Source organism: Periplaneta americana, chromosome 1 (genome assembly GCF_040183065.1).
Source record: "Periplaneta americana isolate PAMFEO1 chromosome 1, P.americana_PAMFEO1_priV1, whole genome shotgun sequence".
Taxonomy (NCBI): domain Eukaryota; kingdom Metazoa; phylum Arthropoda; class Insecta; order Blattodea; family Blattidae; genus Periplaneta; species Periplaneta americana.
In genome coordinates, this window is record NC_091117.1 from 90,704,161 (window position 1) to 90,726,831 (window position 22,671).

General features: G+C 35.3%; 1 protein-coding gene across 4 annotated transcripts in view; it reads right to left on the reverse strand.

Moving 5' to 3' along the window:
- The window catches only part of LOC138698133 (protein HGH1 homolog), a 108,640-nt gene extending 87,151 nt beyond the window's left edge, over window positions 1-21,489 (reverse strand). For all 4 annotated transcript variants that reach the window (XM_069823873.1, XM_069823872.1, XM_069823888.1 and 1 more), the window contains exons 1-7: window positions 21,232-21,489; window positions 20,068-20,258; window positions 15,385-15,659; window positions 9,991-10,112; window positions 5,639-5,829; window positions 3,780-3,913; window positions 308-417 (exon numbers count right to left, since the gene is read on the reverse strand). In XM_069823873.1, the coding sequence (XP_069679974.1) occupies window positions 315-417; window positions 3,780-3,913; window positions 5,639-5,829; window positions 9,991-10,112; window positions 15,385-15,659; window positions 20,068-20,258; window positions 21,232-21,316 (1,101 nt within the window). In that variant the 5' untranslated portion in view covers window positions 21,317-21,489 and the 3' untranslated portion in view covers window positions 308-314. The remainder of the gene's footprint in view (window positions 1-307; window positions 418-3,779; window positions 3,914-5,638; window positions 5,830-9,990; window positions 10,113-15,384; window positions 15,660-20,067; window positions 20,259-21,231) is intronic.
- Window positions 21,490-22,671: the final 1,182 nt, after the last annotated feature.

The window sequence follows — 22,671 nt, forward strand, 5'->3', positions numbered from 1 at the left end:
ATCTAAATTCACTCTGTATGAACATTTCAGTGGTGTAGTAGTTAACATGCCACTGGATCCAAGTTCCAGGTGTTCAAACCCAGCTGAAGGCAATGGATACTGAAGGATAATAAAACCCTCAGCACAGCTTCCTTAGGAAGGAAAGTAAAGTTGTGTGCCATAAACAGTTCTCTAGACAAAATTTGCAGGTCATTTCTCTCCCACATAAAAAAAAAATTGGAAGTAGCACAATGAACTCATATCACAACCTAAGTACAAGAGGGCTTGTCTCACCCTCCACCTGTAATTCGTGCCAGTGTAAACATACCATTATGTTAATCTTTAATAAAATCTTCATCCATTTTCTGGAATTTCTCATGTAGGTCTGATGGAACTGGAATGTTACGAATGTTGTCCTCGCCAATTTCATCTTCTGTCCTATATAACAACAAAGAAAACAGTTTAATTTGCAGGAAAAAGTGTCGTCAATTTTTCAAGATATAGCATGCAAAAAAGTAGGCACCTTAACAAGTTGAAAGTAAAACAGACTTGTCAAACAAAGAAATGTACATTCGATACAGTATTCATAAATAATAAAACATCTGGGAAATCAATGTAGATGGAAAGTGCAAAAAAAGCTATCACATCAATAAGAACTGAGGTGCAATACCATCTCACTACAGGCAGAAATACAATTTTTGACAAAGAGAGAAACATACTGTAATTTTACATTCACATATTATGCTTTACATTTATCTGTTAAAAAAACAGTAACACAGCTAAATTTTAAGCCATACTGCTTTTTGGTCTACATATTGTTGTTGTGATTCATCCTTACTTTTAATCAACAAACCTTAAAATATCCATCATGGATAAGCAATTGTTGCGTCTGTTATCAACAGTGGTGAAGCCCTTAAGAGGCTTTTGAGACTTAATCTATTCAAAATATTTGAGTCATTATACCTAGTAACAGTAGGCCTTTAAGTTTGTAATAACGATATATCGTAACACTTGGTTTCACTCTGATCCTACCATATATTAAATTCAATGTTGGCAGTCATTCCAGGATGAAGAGTTCAGTGCGAGGCTTGTGGCAGAAGCCTCTAAAGACATGGCTACAACCTTGACTCGCAAGCTTGAGGGGGGTACCAGGGAGAGAGTATCGATCTGCTATATCTTGGTACAAAACGAGCCTAGCCTCAGCTTCACAATAATACATTGCACTATATTGGTGTTGTGTGAATGTGCTAAGTTGTTGAGTGTTAATTTAATCGAAAGTACATGAGTGTGTGTGTGTGTTACATAATACATACACTGTTACTGAGAGAACACTGAGGTCATTATTTGTAGAATTAAAAGAGAAACCATTTTCAAATTGCATGTATGAAACACAGTGTGCTTACAAAGATAGGAGATTAACACTACATTCACATATTAAAATAGTGGATGGAGGAAGACAAAACTGAAATTTTCAATTGTCATGATATAAGAAATATCCTTGTGTTCTGTTGGGAGGTGAAAATGAATGATAATTTTCTTGTGGATTATCTGTGTCACAAAAAAATTTGATAGAAAATCCGAGAAACATCTGCTCTATACAAAGATATACCAGTAAGGAAAACGGATTTTTTTCAGCCTACCCAGTATTTACACCTTAGCTTCACCACTGGTTATCAATCATCAGATCAGTGAGCACATCTCTATGGCAGTATGATTTTGTCTTTCTACCTGCTTTCAGAGATGATGACAAATAATTAAGAATTGGTGGAATGATGACACTGAACACAAGAGTACACTGAGCAAACCAGTCTCAACACTGAATGCATAGACATCTAAATCCAGGTCCCCATTACTGGAAACTGCTCTAGCCATTCAGTTAACAGAATGCAGCCCCATCTCTTCTTTTATTTATTTAACTTTAACAAATGCTAAAGAAGTAAATATAATTTCTGTCGAGTAATTTTACATAATTTTACACACTAATACATTTGTTCCTAAATGACTACTAACTTTTTGTTACTTTGTTGCAAATGAGATATATTTTTGCAAGGCCTAAAGCTTTTATTCGAAAAAAAAAATTAAAATAAAATAAATTATAGCATTATTTTACAGTCAACAACACTTCAAACCAAATATTTTTGAGGGCACAGATCAAACAGTCTTCTGCGGATCTCTGGAAAAAGAACTAAGGAAGAAACTAGTTAAGTGCTTTGTGTGAAGTGTGGCACTGTAAGGGCCAGAAACATGGATATTATGGCAAAGTGAAGAGAAGCGAATAGAAGCATTTGAAATGTGGATATGGAGAAGAATGGAGCATGTGAAATGAACAGAGAGAATAATAAATGAAGTTGTGCTGGGAAGAGTGGGGGAAGAAAGAATGACACTGAAACTGATCAGGAAGAGAAAAAGAAATTGGTTGGGTCACTTACTGAGGAGAAACTGTCTGCTGAAGGACACAATGCAAGGAATGGTGAACAGGAGAAGAATAATATTGGATAGAAGTAGATATTTTATTTTTATTTTTATTTTAGTAGGTTATTTTACGACGCTTTATCAACATCTAAGGTTATTTAGCGTCTGAATGTGATGAAGATGATGTCGATGAAATGAGTCCGGGGTCCAGCACCGAAAGTTACCCAGCATTTGCTCATATTGGGTTGAGGGAAAACCCCAGAAGAAACCTCAACCAGGTAACTTGCCCCGACCGGGAATCGAACCCGGGCCACCTTGTTTCGCGGTCAGAAAGGCTGACCGTTACTCCACAGGTGTGGACAAGTAGATATCAAATGATAAGATGACATTAAGATTTATGGATCAAATGCAGAGACAAAGAGGTAGGCAGAAAATAGGAAAGATTGGAGAATGCTGGGTTTGCAGAGAAAGAAAACTATGAATGAAATGAGATCAAATGGCCTCATTCAGCATTTGTATCTCAGGGAAAAAAAGTATTTTCGCGATCATTTCAAGAAAATCATATTCTTTCTTTTTAATAAATAAGATTATATTTTTTTAATTATGTTTTTTTAAGTAAAAATTAGTGCATATTATTTGGAAGAACTGATACGTAGATATCAGTATGGGTAAAAGATGTCCTGTAGTTTAAGAAAAAAAGCTGCACACAGACAGATGAACTGACAGATGAACAGATAGACATACAAAATGCCGCAAACTAGTATTTTTCAATACATAAAAGTCGACCTGGTTGGCAAGTTGGTATAGCGCTGGCCTTCTATGCCCAAGGTTGCGGGTTCGATCCCGGGCCAGGTCGATGTCATTTAAGTGTGCTTAAATGCGACAGGCTCATGTCAGTAGATTTACTGGCATGTAAAAGAACTCCTGAGGGACAAAATTCCGGCACATCCGGCGACGCTGATATAACCTCTGCAGTTGCGAGCGTCGTTAAATAAAACATAACATAACATCAATACATAAAATGCTGTATATCTGAATTTTTCTTTGCATTTTAAAAAATAAATATATGGTATCACGATACTTCCTCAATATGCACACAAATAAAACTAGTCCAAGTTAGCTCTGTGGTAGCAAGTAAAATTTCTACCTCATGACTAGGAGAGGTGGCGGCACAAAACTTCTAATCATTAAATTGTGCACCAATATGCTTGGATTAAATCCCAAATCTTTCCGCAGTGCATATGAAGGGAAAGCATATGTCACTGTTGATAGTGATTTGTCCATCAGATGGGAATGTTAAGCCTGGTGGTTCACTTGGTGCTATTCGACACGAGTGGGCTACATGTCAGCACAGGATTTCACAAATAAAACTAGTCTTTTAAACATACCTTATAAGAATATCTACCACATTTTCGCAAGCAAGCAGCACTGTTCGATCCTTTTCCCATTTATGGAACTCTCGCAGAATCAAATATGCGTTTCTGTCACGCATCAGTTCCCTGGAGGTCTGCTTAGCACATAGCTAGACAAACAAACCAGAACTGTCTTTGAATTTGAGCACATAGTGTCTACAATGAAATATCCCAATTTTATCGTGTTCTCAGAAAGTAAGCAAGATATAGCAACTTCATTAACACTCATCATTTCAATAATACATCAAGTTTTAATAAAAGTAATCAATAAAATTGCACTATTCTTGTTTGGTGGCATATAGGATACCTAGTTTGTGTTTGATTTCTATCCAGATCTGCTATGATATTTCCAAAGTTATCAGCTTAACATATCAACACCTTCCTGAATATGGACACTTTGGTCTTGAATGTTCTGGCATAAATACTGTTTTTCATGAAGCCCCCATCAAAGAAATCCAATGATGTCATATTAGGAAAACATGGAGGATGATCAATTGATTTTATCCCATTCAATAACTTGGAAATGTTACAATAAAAGTTACTGCAAGTCTTGTGACCAACAGAATATAACACTATTTTCCTGAAAAAAGAAATCTGCCTGCAAGAAGGTCCAGAGCTGCAGCATGTCTGGAACTAAGCTACGAGTACACGTAACTCTATTCTCTGCACAGCCAAACAGACTAATGATCATGTTGGAAATGAGGCCATACCATTAACTTTCAGGTTGTTTCACACATTTTTCATGATGCAATGTTGGTTCTGTTATCCAAAATTTAGAAAATTATGCCTGTTTCCTCCAGAGACGTGAAACATGAACTTGTCAGAACACAATGGTAGTCAAGTGTTGATGCAGTCAAGCTTGTTACCAGCACTAAATGAGCACACACAGAAATAAAGTGACTTTCTTATTAAAACTTGATGTGTTGTAAGACAAACATGTTTCAATACAAATCTCTTATCTCTATTGCCTGCTTCTTGACAAGACAATCAATTTTGGACATTTTCATTGTAGACAACTAGTAATAACTTAATATGCATATTTGCTACAAACATTTCTAACTCTTCAATTATCTGCATGTTTAAATGTTAATTACCATTTATCATTCAGTCAAATCAACCCGAACAAATTGAAAAAACTATGTACAACTAGGGGTATGATTTTATGATGATTATTTTACTCTGATTTCGGTGATTAAAATGGTTTAATTTTAGTAATTATTTCGTAAAAAAAAAAATAAATAATTTCATGCATATTACACGCCCTAAAGAAACTTAATAATAAAACAACATTTTTTTAAAATTATTATTGAAACAATCCTTTTGAAACAAACAGAAAATTATTTGCACCATTAATTAAATTCATAATTCAATTTCGACTCTGAGGGGGGTGATGCCTTCTTGATCACACAAACGCAGTTGTAGCGAGAAACAGAAATGACCATTGTCTGCTTGCACTGCTCCCAGTAGTAGTCTCTAAAACTATACATACATTATTGCCAGATGTCACCACATGTAATGCTGAATGATCAAATATGTAGAAATGTTCATGTATATTTTATATCGACGAAAATTTTCATGTTCCTTTTTTTTAAGAGGGAGTCATTTATCATGCGAATTCTCCATGAACATGTTTTTTTGTCGAAAATATCGTGATTATGAAGTAATTTCGCGGATTTCTATCAATTTCGCGAAAATTCGTGGACATATATCACTTAATTTTGGATTTACATTAACATAAATAAAATTAAGTTTCTAACACATTTTGCATATGTCGTTAATACCAAAAAATCACACCCTTATGTATAATTTAATATTTATTTTAGTATTCCTTTCACCTGAATTAAAGCCTCCAAAAGCATTTTTCTTATATCAGGATCTGTTTCCCTGCATTTATCTTCTGACAAGTATTGTAATTCTGGAGGTAATTTATCCATCTCTTCATCTGAGAATTCTTCTGGACCAGCCAAGGGAAGTAACAAACGAGGTAAAATATCCACTTCAGGTCCAAGTAACCAATCATGGTTATCTGAGAAAAACAAAATATCATAAACATCAGCATGCATCCATCCATCCATCCACTCACCCCAGATACCGATATCAATTTAAAATCTTACAGAATTTTCCTCCAATTGGAATTACCATTTTCATTGATTAATTTAAGATACCGATATAAATTTAAAATCTTACAGAATTTTCCTCCAATTGGAATTATCATTTTCATTGATTAATTTAAGATTGTAATCATGGGCAACTATCCTTTTTTTATGATCCTCTTCACCGATGCAAAAGAGAACTTATTTATTTGATGACAAATTTTCGATGGTCCCCCCCCCCCCCAACATTCAGCTCTCTCATATCCATTTATATTTATAAAGTTGTTGTTTTCCAGTGCTCAGCTAGTTAACAATTAAGCCATTTGCCATTTTGCAGTCCAGTACTTTGCAATGATGTGTTGATCTGCTGGAAGGGTCTTGCAGATAGCTAGGAGGTCTTTGTCCATATACAGAGTGGAAGTGAAATAGTCTTGCAGATTTCCAGAGCGAATAGCTCGTGTTATGTAACAAAAATCTATGATATGATATTGGAGTAAAGTTCATAGTTTTTTCAGAAAAAAAAAATCCTTTTTCCCAAATGTTTAACACTCTCTTATTCGTTAACTATTGTGAGTAGGTTCGTGATTTTTGTCCATGTTCATAGAAAATCTAATAAAGAATAATTTATCCCTCTGGCATATTTCAATAGCGTGCATGGTTTTCGTGTAAATTTAATTTTAAAAAACTCCTAAATTCAAGCCATTGCATGAAGCATGCGACTGACAATGTCTTGGCCAAAGAGCTTACATATGGAGACTCACCGAGTTTGTTGACATCTTACATCTGTGTTACAAGTAGAGTGATGATGTTGCCGGACTGCTGAAACTTCGAACTTAATTTTCTAATTAACCGTGCATTTATGACAATATGTAATACAATGGGACGTCGATAATTCGAACGTCAATCATCCGAACTCATATTTTCTTTGATTAATTTTTTTTTAATTAAGTAACTTACCAAACACACGCTACAGTATGTATTTATTTTCCTCTGTATCATATTGAGAAAGATCCCAGCTGACATGATTAACAGTGATGAGATATCAACGAGATTCTATACTATACACTGTATTATAAGGCTTTTCTCGGAAAATTCTTGTGCACATTGTTTATGTCAATCATCTCGCTTCAGTGAGCTTTGACAAATTACCAACCGTAAATTCTTAAGAACTCTCTCACTCGAAATGCTTATTGTTTGCAGAAATAACCCAACTCTTTTCACTGCCTTTTAGTGCAAGGAATCTAACGAGACATAGTCTTATGTTAATTAATAAACACAAACAGTTTCATTTTCAGTTTGAAGAAGTTTGTTCAAGTGGTGGGTTGTCTTGTGTTCTGTGCTAAAGTGATTGGATTGTGTTTTTCAGCAACAAAAAATCAGCGACTTATTCCAGCAATAAGGTACGTACTGTATTGTGTCATTGTTATCATTATTATGTATAGTAAATATTTTGTATGTGCAGTACAGTATTTTAACGGTACATTACCATAAAGAAACTTTATACATAATTTATGTACTTTGCCATTTTTATGTTCCGTTATCCAAACAATTGCATATCCGAACTATATCTGGTCCCAATTAGTTTGGATAATCGATGTCCCACTGTACAGAGTTTCTATTCATTTACGTGTACCCTATCATCCCTTTCAATCTGCTAGGTTATTTCACTTCCACCCTGTATACATCTTACAACAAAGTACACAATTTGATGACTATGGAATGCCAATCCTATGCAGATATTTTGCCAGTCATGGCCAATATTTATAAAGTAAGTACTAATAACAGCATGCACATAATGTGTTAACAACAAAATTACAATGCTGTACAAAGATAAAGAAAGAGTATGCAAAATAAATCTAGAAATATACAGGCTACATTTTATACCAAATTAAATCACAAAATGTAACTGCCTCAAAGAAAACTTAGGACATTTTGTTACAGATAAATTGAAGGGTGCAAATGACAAAACTTTCTAAGTGCCATTTTTTTTTTCTAAATTATTTTTCTCGTGATTCACGTTCTATGTGCCATGATACTGTTGCAAACAAAGCGACATTGCAGTGCTACTGCTGTAAGTGTTATAAAGATTAACTAGAACATCAAACAGTTTCTTCTTTATCTTCCCGCTAACTTGGCTAACCTGTTGACAGAATTTTTCGTGTTTTTCACTGTCACATTATGTTTATGTGTTTCCTTTAGTAGTGCCTTATATTGTTTAGTATAATTTCTAGTGAAATGGACAGTAGGTATTCCTGGAGAGATTTTAAGGAAGAAAAGGCAGAAAGAAGAATTGTTAAAAGCATCACTGGAATCGCAATCCGGGACAGCCTTATAAGAAACTCAAATCTAACCAACATATCCCAAAGAAAAAGCTTCAACCAGAGATCCCAAGGGATTTGAATAGAACAAATTGTCAGCACCTGCTTGAAGAAGGCATTTATGATCAACCACAGGAAGATTTTTTGATTGGATGTGTACTGCAAAGTCTACATTTAACACAAAGCACCTGGGAATCACTCAAGATGTTATCATCGAGTAGAGAGGACCTGCGAAGAGTTGAAATTGAAACTGCATACTCAGAAAGGGCATCCTCAAGCTTTGTTAACATTTTCAAGGATAGTGTCAACATGGAGTTCTTTAAAAGAGTCAATGTAACATTTTCTGAGCAGACCAGCAAAACATGGTCTGCACTGAAAATAAAAGAAGTTGAATCAATGATACCTTTTGTTAAGCCAGAAAACAAAGCCTTCTACTTCGATCTTATCAAAGACCAAAAACATATTGCTAGCGTAAATGCTGATGTTTGAGGTGAAATTGTCTGAGAAACTGGTCGTTAATAAGTTCCTTATGTGTGTAACAAATTTATATTTTTTCTATTGCCAGCTCTTTGGAGTGTTAAGTGTTACTTCGCATTATAATAGTCTCATTACCATGGGAATACATTATTTTGATACTTTTGTACTATTTTTGTATATCATTGTGGTATCTAATACTTTAAGAATGTTTGTCTTACTTAATATCATAGTTTTCCAACCTTGTATAAATAATATCACAATGTTGCGTTAGTTTCACATTGTGTGAATCATTCCCATTATCATGAGCAATTCTAAGAATGCTTGTAACATATTTCATAGTTTTTCAATCTTTTACAACAAATATTACAATGCTTCACATATTGTGCAATCAAAAATGTACAGAGAACGTTTTGATATTTGCTTAATTTTTTCACCCGATATATTGAATCTGTGTTGTAAATGTCCATGGATATGCTTACTACAAGCAATGAAGATAGTTTGGCTCAAAGGAATTAATTTTAGATCTTTTTGTTCAAGCTGTACAACATTTTTTGTCCTCCTGTAAAATTATCCTCAATGGCACAGAATATTTTGCCAGTTTCACCGCAATAAAACGAAGATCTTCACTTCAGCAACAAAAAATCAGCGATTTATTCAAGCAATAAGGTACGTACTGTACTATGTCATTGCTATCATTATTATGTATAGTACGTATTTTGTATGTGCAGCACAGTATTTTAACGGTACATTATCGTACAGAAACTTTATACATATTTTATGTACTGTGCCATTTTTATGTTCCGTTATCCAATCAATTGGATATGCAAACTATACCTGGTCCCAATTAGTTCGTATAATTATAGGTCATAATAATAATAATATAATAATCCGTGGCGCTACAGCCCATGAAGGGCCTAGACCGACCAGCCAGCTGCTGCCTCACGCCCACATGCCGAAGCAGAGGTGGACGATCATCCAACCAGAATGGCAGTATCGTGTGGTTAGCACGATGATCCCACCAGCCATTATAGCTGAACTGGATTTCGCTACCTATCGCAGCTCCCCAAGTGCATCACGATGCTGGGTGGGCATCGGTCCCATACACTGGCCGAAATTTCATGAGAAAATTTCTTCCCCCATGAGGACTCGAACCAGCGCGCATTTCGTAACGCGAGTCCTAGGAAGGATGCCTTAGACCACAACGCCACGGCGCGGGACAATTATAGATCATATAGAACTTAATTTTTAAGCAACATCTTGTCACAATTGCCTGTAAATGTAAAATCTTGTTGCAGTTACCTGTGTCAAAGCAGCAATTTCGTAGTGTTCCCACTACACCTCCTCGTCGAACATGTGATGCTTCATACTCTGTAAAGGGCAGAAGTCTCTGAATAACACATCTATCACGATCCATTAAATACCTGTAAATGAAAATGAAAAACATTTTTATGCTGCATACTTGAAAATGTTAACTTTTTTTCGTAAAATTAAAATTTAAGAAGTTAATATTCCATACTTAATGAACACTCTGTATGAAGAATTGTATCACGAGAATTTATGCAGTGTTAATTACATATACAATCTACTTAATTATACAATTAACATTTTAAATCAGGTTGTAGTTCTAGCATGCCAGGCATTTACATTGCAAAGAACCCAGTGATAGTATTAGCACTCCTGCACCCCAAGTGCATAATCAAATTTGCAATTTTTTTTTCGAGAAAATCTACTGAAACACCATTTCATCAAATATTCATGGTAAAAAAAATAGCTGTCCCTATCTCAAAGCATTGTCTATACCTGCTACCTCATGAAAATGTTTTGTAGCGGGGCATTTAAAAATGCTGACGTAGGAGTATACTGGATATTGAAATAACTCCAGACTTGCAGCATTAATAGGCTAAGTGAAGTCAGATATCTTAATTTTTTCGATTATAGAAAATTTATTTCGTCTGCAAAATAGATGGAACATAAATGAGAAAATATGTCATTTAATTTTTCTTATGGAAAATATCAATGTCACTGAAAAGAAGTCAGAGCATGAAGCATTATCCAATCATAGCGAAGCTCCACCTCACAGTGTTACCAAGTACAGATATATAGGTCCTAATATGGAAGGCTTATTTCTTTCCTCTCTTTTGCGCATAGAAAATATTTGAAATAGAAACCCGAGCATACATCTAACAAACAGAGTTTGTTTTTCTGTTCATGCCAGTGCAAGTTTCACACTTCTAATCCTAATGGTTCATGAATATCCTGCTCACACTGTACACATTGAGTTAAATGCCGACAACTCGGATTCGACGAAGAGATGACATAGCTTACACAACTTAAAATAACAAACGCAGTTGAATATTGTAGGCGTCATGTCTCATCTGATAAGGAAATCAGTTGTTAAGATACTTGTACTATGAAAGGTGCAGTTGAATATTACATAGCGAAAAGTTAAGTTAAAAGTTAACATCTTTTAACTCAGCACAGTGTTAAGAAATATTTCGTTTAAATTTAGTAATTTTACTTAATCTAACATTACCATTACCATTAACATTACTAGGGCTAGGAATTTCATGATTTAGCTTATTTTCTTTTTTATAAAGTCAATGAGTTGCTACAGTACACAGAAATCCATTTAATGAAAAAAGTAATTAAATTAAGGTAGGCCTATTTTGTTAGAGCACATTAGTGCGTATTTGGCAATTTTATCCTGATAGAACATATTTTAATAATTTATTGGTCATATTCAGCATATGTTTACCTTTTGAAGCTTTTTATACGCTTGTCTATAGCCAATATTGATTTCCGTTGTTCTCTGAATTTCTTAGAATTATGTTCTTTCATTTTCCTCTGGTAAAATTTTAATATTCCCCCCCCCCCCCTATTCAGTGGAATGTGCAAAATGGACATGACCCTAAATGGTCATGAGTTAAGACAAATATTTGTCTATTGTTTTCACACAAGTAGAGAAAGGGATAGCTAGGCATCTCATTTGAACAACTGGATGTGGAAGTAGGGAAAATCACTTTGTTTGTCAAATTTTGGAAAGAGTAGGGTGTAGAGAGTGTGTGAGAGATAGTGAGAGAATTAGAGTCAAGTGATATTGTTCATTTCAAATTTGCTCCCATTTTAGCAGTAGAAGTATAAAAAGTGTTTCTATGTACAAAATTTTGTTAGCTGACAATAGACAATTATTTTCATTTGAATATTTGCAAAAGGTATTGTACATTGCAACTCAGGTCTTATAATATAGATACAATTAAAATTTATGAAAATAAGTTAGCATTTTCTGTTCTGAATACAATTTATATGCCCTGAAATTCCTTAAATTTCACTTTTTTCTCTTCTGGTTATCATTCCAGGTATAGTTATAAAGTATAAAAAAATATTTAAATTTGTTATGGCATATTTTTTATATTATAGAGCATATTTCTCGAATTTAAGGTCATAAATGCATATTTTGTTCATTTTCAGGGCATAAAAATTCTAGCCCTAAATATTATCATTAGTATTACCATTAGCACCATCACCATCACCATTATTGTTATTATCATCATCATAGTCATCGTGATTTAGTCAATTTTATGCAAGTCAATCAATTATTACTATATTTATTATTAACATAAAAAAATATAAACCTGAGAGACCTGAGTTCGGCATGCAGAACAACTGCAGATAGAGGATTTTGTGATCAAAACCTGGAGAGGATAATGATTAATTTAAGAGAAGAGAATTACAAAGTGGAGGTCAAAGGCTGGGAAAGGTCATGATGGAGTCACCGATGCGAGATTGGTGTACTTCGTAAATGTAGTGTAAAGCCCACTGTCATAATAGCAGACAGCACTACCAGCAAACCCTATTTCCACATCCACGTCGTGACCTCTGGGCAATGTAACCTCTGATTATAGCTAACGGGAAAGGATGAAAGCGAGAGTCTGGTGCTCTAAAACCGGACCCACCTGGCTATGGGAGCAACCCGACAGAAAAGCAGCCAAGTTCAGAGGCCTTAAGATGGCAGCCCACCACTGAACTTACTCAGCGATGGATTGGTACTCCATTCTGAGAAATTACACACACTTGTAATCCTCAGGAGACTTACAGACCTAACGGGAAGAGAGACCTTGGAAAGCTGAAAAAGCGATGGAAAGACCAGCTCACCTGATGTGAAACAGGCCAGAAGACCTAATCCTTGACAGAATTTGATGATGAGAGTCACACTGAAAGTGACAATGACTGTGATGTGAGCAACATGTAGCTAAAACATTATGCACACTTATGTATTTACTTAAAAATAATGTAAAATAGTCGTGGTATGTGTTTAGAATTTGCCATAATGACTATGCCAAGGTTGTAAAAATATTGTTTAATGTACAAAGCCTAACGAATTTCAGACGTAACTGAAGAAGAAGAAGAAGAAGAAGAAGAAGATGATGATAATGATGATGATGATGATGATGATAATAATAATAATAATAATCCGGGGTTCGACAGCTCCTTTTAGAGCCCAGACCAACCAGTTGGCTGCTGGCCTCACATCCACATGCTGATGCAGAGGTGTACTGTCATTGCAAGTTATCTTGAACCTTACATCCCATAAGTCTGTCTTTGGAACTGCTCGGTACGGCATGTACTCATCAACCTAACGGCACGGCAAGGATGCCCCTCCCTCGGGTAACGTGACTCTTTTAAAAAAACGTTGGTTCTTTTACCTTATGGATCTCTACTGTAAAAGAACTTGGTTCAATACAGACATCATCTTCTCTCGATACTCCGGTTTTGAGAGGAGAACATAGTTTCGTAGCAAGCTTTAATTAACCTGTTATTTAAATATAATCGTGTGTACACTCCTCTCTCATCCGGGTTGGGGACCGGCAATGGAGGAGTTACTACAGCTACTTCTATACATTATATAGGCCTGCATGACTTACACCTTCAGCTAATAAGTACATACAGGCTTATTATTTGAATTTACATTAATTTACAATTATACACAATCCATATCCCCATCATTGCTGCCATCATCGCTTGTTCCAAAATTAATTATTTCGTCAATGGCATCATCCATTCGGAATTACCTTCTTAATCGTAGGTACTACTTTCTGAACACGATAGAATTCTTCGATTGTATCCCGAATAACATGTTGATCGAAGTCGTCCACTTCAACTTTACACAAGTCTAATTATGGAATGAAATAATATGTTTAGTAGAACTATAAGAAAATAATAACTTGCAACAGTAATTCATTATGTCGCTCTCAATACAGACACTATTGTACATAACTATTATAGCAATAATTTCTAAACATTACATACCTATTCTTTCCTGGAGTAGTGTGAGGTTCATTCGGTTGTAATTCAATATTATTTTTAATTCTCTTCACGGAACTAATACTTTTGCCAGAGTATATAGCCGCTCTCTCATATTCCTTAGCAAGAGGTTCCAGCAAATATTTGTTTAATTTTTTCTCCTCGCAACGCTTGATTTTATTATATTTGCAATAATTTCTCTTTCTCGGCTATGGATAACAGCGTTACTTTTTCTCCGCGGTGGTGTGATTTCACCATAATTACTACCCTGTGGTTGCTGCTCCATGGTAACACTACTGGTACGCAGTGAAGGAAATAGTACGGTACTATGTTTCTTGACAAGAGATTATGCTGCGGAGCATGCGCAAACAACTCAGTTGGCTCCATCCGCTTTACGTGCTTCCTTCCCTCTGCCCCTCTGTCCCCGCTCAGAAGTTTCAAGATAACTTGCAATAACAGTACAAGCATCCAACCAGATGGAGGTATCAGCTGGTTAGCATGGTGATCAGCCATTACAGCTGACTTGCATAACCGAATTTCGCTATCTGTCGTAGCTCCACAAGTACATCACGATGCTGGGTGGGTACCGGTCCCATACACTGGCCAAAATTTCATGAGAAAATTTCTTCCCCCATGAGGACTCAATCCAGAGCACATTCCACAATGCAAGTCCTAGGTAGGATGCCTTAGACCATGATGTCACGGTGCGGCATGAAGATAAAATTATGCATTTATATTTTTAGGTGTAAGCTATAAGGATATACTGGTATTTTCGGATCTGCAAAAAGAATGAATCCTCTATTTCATCTGTAACAGTTCTCTCTTCATAAAATTCTTAAGAGCAATTCAGTTTAATGCTTATTCAGCTATTCTAAAATTGAAGACAATGATGAGAATAACAGAGTTTTTCATTTCTAAGAATGTTTCAGTTTAAGTAAACTCATTTCAGCAGAATAAGGCTCCAATGAACTGAGCTTTCAAAATAGCCTACACGACATACTAATACTTGTGTCAAGAAAATACATTTTTTTTTATGTAATATACTGTAATACACTGTATGTAGTAATGTGTATCATATAATAATTATCCGAGTCTAGTGATATCAGTGAGATAAATAAATTGTGTTGTTTTTTTGGCATACGTTAAACACAAAACCCACCTCCAAGTGGAGTGACAGACTAATCAAAGAGGGAGAAATAGCTCACAGCACATCACAGCATGTGGCAACAGATCACTATTTTCTGGCTGAAGAACTGTGACCTTCATATTCAGTGACGTTCTGTGGCTACTATTATATCTCTGGAACATTGTCCACAGAGAGTTATAAGTTAAATTGAAAACACAGACATTAGACATAAATTAAGACACTTAATTTCTATCAACAATACACACCTTCTAAATGTTACAGATTGACTAAGATTTGAAAATACAGGTCCAAGATAGTGAAGACTGGCTCCCTTTTTGTTGAAACCTTGCTTGGTAAAAACAGACACAACTTGATCCAAAGTGTAACCACATTTCTGTACCAATTCTATTACTTCTTCTATGTTTGCAGAAGGACGAGTAAGATTTGACAGTATCATGCACGCAGGATCAGCAAGAGATGACTCAGGATCCATGATATACTTCATCATTGTCGCAACAATATCACAGTTTGAATCAGCATCCTGGGGAGAAAACAACTTTAGTATTAGTTGGGAGATTGCTAAGAACCAGTGAGGGAAGTGAAACAGTATGTGGCGGTATTTGATAAGCTCAACTCCTGGAATGCTTACAATGGTAGTATTTCAAGTATAGAAGGCTGTGGTCTGTAGCTTGTGGTGACCATTGTTGGCAATTTAGTGACTGTCATTTTTTGTTGCACCTTTTATTAATAATTAAGTAAGGCACTTTGAAACTTTAACATTATTTTAAATGATAAATCTCAAAGGACACTGTAAAATGATCTAGTAAATAACTGAAGTAACATGAAATTATTTTATTAAGAAATGTAATGTGTTGCGTAAGCTTCAAAGATTCGTGTTACTGACTGCACGAAACAATTTATTGTATACATTATTTATGTCTATGTTGTAAAGGAGGGGGTATGCCTTTTTTTAAATCGAGGTATGCCAGAGAAAAATCTTGGAGTAGCATACCACCTCTGGTTTTTTCCCCACTTCCCTCACTGCTAAGAACTAATCAAAACTCTCAACTATCCTATTTTATTTATCGATTTCTATGTAAAACGAATATTGCATTGTTGGGAGATTGTTATCATAAATCAGTAAACTTTTTCTTCTGACAATGCTCAAACCTTGCCAAAAGCTGGACACTTCCCACGGGCATAGATAAACTCACAAAACTTGCACATTATCTATCAGTTTTCTTGACTCTCTCCTTGGATTGTTTTGACTCGCCTTACATTCTTTCACTTCTAATTAGATCAATGGACAGTAACTCGGTTTGCTCTTGCTTTATCATTGGCAAATTGAATATGCTCCCTTGACTGGACAATACTGCACTCATACGCAGTGGTCAAACTGGAAATAAATTTCTGCCGGTATGCACAAACTTGTGCTATGTTACAACAATTTTAGGGATTCCTTAAATTAGACATTTCCCCTGCGTGAACTAAATAACGTATATATAAAACATCACACACACTGCAGGAATGTCGAACAGAATGTATACTGTGCAGAGAAATGAAAAAAATTGGCATGTAAAATATTATTTAAAAATAGTATTGTCGGACCATCGGATCTGTGCACCTTCAGCGCTGTTGTCATTCTTGGAAAAGTTAATACCTCTGCTCACTCCATTCCACCCGCTTTCCTCCCACCACATCAAACAGCAGGCCACGAATCTTGCCAAATAGGGATGTTGCCAAAATTCCGTCAAACAGTGTCACATCTCTTGAATATTGCTTATTAATAATGTGAGGTTAATTATTACTTATTCATAATCTACTTTAAGTAAGTCTAATGACGCTGATTGACGTCTACGATTATTTGGAGATAATTATATGATTACAGTGGCTATTTATTGGTTCAATGGAAATTACGTTTTTAAAGAGAAATGTTTTCGTCATAAATACTTCTTCACCTTATTCTCTTATTTTATTAGGTTTGAAGTCCTAGTAAAATTATAAAACTGTAGGAATGAATGAACACAGTCATGTGCCCTCCTTTCTCATCCAGGCTAGGGACCGGCTATGACGAAATTACTACATGCTACGATCTTATTTACATATTATATAACATAACATACTGATTATGTGCAGGAGTTCTAATTTATGCTTATGAAAATAATTTACAATTTACATATTACAGAGGGCATATCCCGGACATAATCAGAATCTGAGTTACTACTACTGCTATTGCTGCTGCTGTTGTCTTCACTCAAATCGATAATAAATCTAGCCACTTCCTCTTCTATTAATCTGTCCTTTTCTTTATATTCTGACTTCAGCTTCTGTACATGTTCACACTCTTTTTTTCCACACATCACTTGTTATTGATGAAATAGCATCTTCTGTGATAGTTTTCATCTCGCTTAAACTAGATTTTATGTTTTTACTTGCAACTTTTTGTTTTACCAAACCCCACATGCAATGATACGATGGCAATCGCAAAACTTATGACCGTATTCGTGGAGGAGGCTGTCAGCTATATAAGTCAGCTCAGGTTTATTCCTTTTCACAATTTCCAACAATTCTGCTTTTGTCATATCTTCCTCAAAAGTTATATCATTCATTTGCGGCCACTGTTGAATTTTTGCCTTCTTGTTTGCAGTACACAGTGACATTTTCTTGAACTGTGATATTTTGCATTGTCCACCATCACAATGCAGTTGGGAGGTAAATTTCTAATCAGTTTCTTTGGGAGTCACTTCTGAAAGTAGATGCTGTTCATTTCGTCGTGATAATCATCTGTTTTATTTTTCGACTTGAAAATGAGTAGCGCGTCATCAATAAAACCTTACCTGCCTCCAACGAGAGTAATTATCAGTTGTTTGCCAGCACTGTTGTAAGACATAATGCCAGAGACATCATTGCTTTGCCAGCATTTTTTTGACAGTATAATGTGGATGTATCCATGTTTTGTCTAAATACACATATATTTTCCTTCTCTGCAATATTTCGCAATTTTTCTTAAATAACTGGCCCCTCAAAACTACAATTTATCATTTCTTTCAATCAAAATACATCCTGTATTTCTACATTTTTTAAACCTAAATCCCATGTTTCGAATCATTTTGCGTAGTGTTTCTCTCCCACCTTGGAAATTTATTGCTTCTCTCACAACCTTCAATAATTTCTTCAATGTCAGAACTTCTTTCCGCGTTACTTAAGTACTCCACTGTAAAGTTAAAATACACTGACGGGCAAAATAAAACTGATCACTTGGAAAATTAAGTTTCAAGCTCAATTAAGTAGTAATTATAAAGCTGATCATTTTTGCTACAACAATTTGAAATTTATTTTTTAAACTTTTGTGAACATGCTCTGCAGAGAAAAATTTGAAATTTTATTTTCTTTTTAATAGACAATTTTGGTAGTGACAGTATGTATAATCACAATCTAGTATATACAGTCACGAAGCTCAATACGCAGGGAATATGAATCCATAGATAGTTGCTAATAACTAGGATTGCTACTATCGCCTCATCACAGACAATGTGAAATAGTATGGGCACAGTCTATTGTTCCTAGTAACCTCAACGACTCAAGCTTCGTGACTGTATATACTAGACTGTAGTATAATAGTAAATGGAAATATATGGGGAACTGATATGCATAATTTGTTTGAACAAAATGATACTCATTTTTAAAATTGTAGGTGCTCAAATCTGTCCTTAATTTTAGAATGACTCATGTAACAGAAAATAATTAGGTAATTATGTTGTTGTTGTCTAATGCCAGGCATTTGACAATAAAGTCATTTGACCTCTTGCACTCCAATATTTTTCAAAGATATTATCATGACCAGCCACTGAAGCAAAGATTTTGAGGTGTTCCGAATCCATTTCTTGGTTTGAGTTGCACAATGGGCAGTTAGGGGACTGATATATTCCAATTCTATGCAGGTTTTTAGCCAAACAATCATGGCCTGTTGCCAATCTAAATGCAGCTACAGACGATTTTCATGGTAAATCGGGAATTAACTGTGGATTTTGATGCAGAGAGTTCCATTTTTTCCCTTGGGATTGTGTTATCAAATTTTGTTTGTTGAAGTCTAAATATGTAGATTTAATAAATCTCTTCACAGAGTAATACGTAGATTTAGTAACAGGTCTGTAAGTAGCAGTGCTGCCCTTCTTTGCTAAAGCATCCGCATTCTCGTTTCCCAGGATTCCACAATGGGATGGTATCCATTGGAATACAATTCTTTTATTGAGTGATATTAATTGAAAGATCATTTTAGTTATTTCTGCTGTTTGAGATGAAGGTGTGTGTTTAGAGACTATTGATAGAATAGCTGCTTTGGAGTCTGACAATATAACTGCATTCCTAAATTTATTGATGTGGCATAGAAGATTCCTAAGACATTCACTTATAGCAATGATTTCACCATCAAAACTTGTTGTTCCATATCCAAGTGATCTATAAAGTTAGAAGAGACAGCACGTAACACCTGCACCGGCACCTTGTTCTCTGGAGATCAAGGATCCGTCAGTGTATAAATGAAGCCAGTTTTGTGGAGGGTACCTGATATTAATTGTCTCTAAAGACAATTGTTTCAGTATTTCAGTGTTTACTTCTGATTTCAGTATTTCTTCTGTTAAATTTAGATTATATTCTATATTTAATAGAGTTAAAGGGTTTGGTTTAATTTGTAAGTTTTCTTTTAGATTCGGGATATTGATTTTCTGTTTTAATTCTTGAACAATGGATATGAAACTTTTTTGAGTTTTCAATCTACAGAGAGGACTGTATGAATGCCAATTGTTTCCTGGTAATCTGATAAGTTTTTCATATTGAATCAGTGCTTTTTCTTCTATTGTCATTTTGATAATTAGGTAATTATAATGTGTCCTTTATCGTTGGTAAATGAAACAATTACAAAAATACGACATATCAACTGCAATTCTAACCTGTGTTGGAATGGAATTTGCACTCTTAAGTAATGCTCTTGCACCTTCTTCATCAGCAGAAATATTGACGATTGTCAAACAAGCATCTTTCGCAATACTTTCACACTTGTCACCAGTAAGTGATATCAAAGACATTAATATGGCTGGATGTTGTGATAAAAGCAGTCTGCCATCATCTGTACCTGTTAATCCTGAAAAATATTATTTTGTTAAATTCACAGTTACAACACATAATGAATCTTCAATCACGCTCTGCACCACACACGGGACTGACGTCTGATGTGTTGCGTTATTTCATGATCAAATGAAACTGAGAGATGGTAGGCCTATAACTTTACAAATATACACTCCTATATCTGGAAAAATAAGCGAGTTTTCGTAAGGTCAAGGATTAGTGACAGATTAGATTAGGTTCTTTTAGTATGCCTTACACAGATATATGCCTTGGTAGATAGATAGGGACCTACACAAATAGATTTACCCTGGACCAAAGAAAGAAGTATTTTCCCACATAACGGTGGTACCACTGGGCTACGTGATTTCGTGTGAAAATGTCTCAGAAAATCGTAGTCGGGTATATAAGAAACGAAGATATTTAGAGCAGCCACGGGAGTGGGCTTATAGCTTTCGTAGTGATCACATCGCGTCTTTAAAGTGGTATGCTATAATTTTGGGCAATGATTTAAGTTTTTTTTTTTTTTTTGTATCTTGTGCGTAGCGTGATCGAACATTCTGTGGATAAATTTCAGAACACGGTTATCTTTCTATCCCACTATCCCCACCATACCTACCTTGTATGCAGCTACTTTCCCTCCTCTCCTTCAGCCAATACATAATTATTTATTGTGGCAGAATGAAACTAGCACTGAGGTAGTTTAGGAGATTTCGAAAGTGAAAATCATAGAATTTATAACGGATTTTTTTGTGCAGATGTAGTTAATGTATTGGGGGGGGGGGGCTAGCTAGCTAGCGAGTACAAAAAACAAAAATGTTTCTAGCCATTACCGTAAGAGCCAGGCTCGTATATGGTGTGGTTGATTGTATCTTATGTTAGGCAAACAACCAAACCTAACCTATTCCAGATTCATATATGCAAGGCGCATAAGCGGAGTACGAAGGGAACTATCTCAGCGCTAGTTTAGCCGAGAAAAACCTAACACATACCTTGTACATATTGCAATGCGACAGCTTTTAAATCAAGTCGTGCATCGAGGTTAAGGAAATTCTTGATTTCATCTAATGAATCCATTATAACAAACAACTTCAATCCAAATACTCTCTTCAATGCTGTTATTTACCAACCACATGCACTACGTATCCTAGTGAAATATAAGTCACAACATTCTTAAACTAAGCAAATGCATGAGCACATGTATAACACAGTTTCACACTCAAAACCTATGGGAGGCACAGTATAGCCAACCCGATTCCTGAAAATCCACTACAAGAACAGTACCTATCAACGAGTTAGAAAGAGAAAGATATAGAGTGGTCATTGCGCCGCCATGTTTGAAGAAAATTGAACGACCGTCGGTAATGAACTTATGCGCCCAAAACAAAGTGGGCGTGGTGATAACTGACATTAGAATCGTCAGCTGTCTTAATTTCGTTTGCATAAATCAGTTAAACTGAAGTGGAAAAACCTAGTATTTCGTCAAATACGTGCTAGGAATTTAATCTAAACTTATGTACGCTAAATTTAAAACACTTGAGCTATTCCTAGAAGGAATGCTTAAAAGAATAACCTAAGCAAAATTGTCATTTAGTATGACAAGAAGTCCTAGCAAATATACTGAAGAAAATGTTAATATTCCTAGGTTCTTTTAAATGCGACCTGCAAGATTGCCTATAAAATGAACGAGTATGATTCGAACGATTTTATTAAATTACAGTCTCTACACGTTGCAAAACTATTTCCTATACCATAAGATATAGAATGAAAGTAGGCCTGTCTGTAGTAAACAACCTTTACCTGCAAGCTTGTAACGTGGGTGAAACATGACAAAACACGCTTTCAGTTTTTTTGTTACAGTAAAGTATAATTATTATCGAAATGTGAACGTGAGGCCAACAGCCTGCTGGTCTGTCTGGGCCTTTCAAGGGCTGTGGCACCACATATAATTATTAGTGTATAATTGAGCACCCACGTACAATAATGGGGTAAGTAGTTACGAAATATATTCATACTTACCCCATTATTGCACGTGGGTGCTCAATTATGTTCTTTCATGTCCTTCCAGTCAAAATACTAACAACAATACGACCTACCCCAGAGTTTTGCGTTATTTTGGATGCGAGTGTTGAAATACAATTTTAATATTTGATTGCTATTACTAGGTTTGAAACGGAATTGTAGCGGTTTTATCCGTATTTAGTTTAACTTTATTACTAGTGAACCATTTATTTGATTAATCGTTTGTCCTCGAAATAGGCCGTCTTCTTGTATAAGCAGTAAGGACAGAAGGAGCAGAAATAAGGGATGCCGGTGTCAAAATACAGTTTTAATATTGTATTGCTATTTGTTTTTCCCTGGGTCTGAAACGGAATTGTATTGATTTTATCCGTATTTAGTTTAAGTACATTACCAGTGAACCATTTATTTTG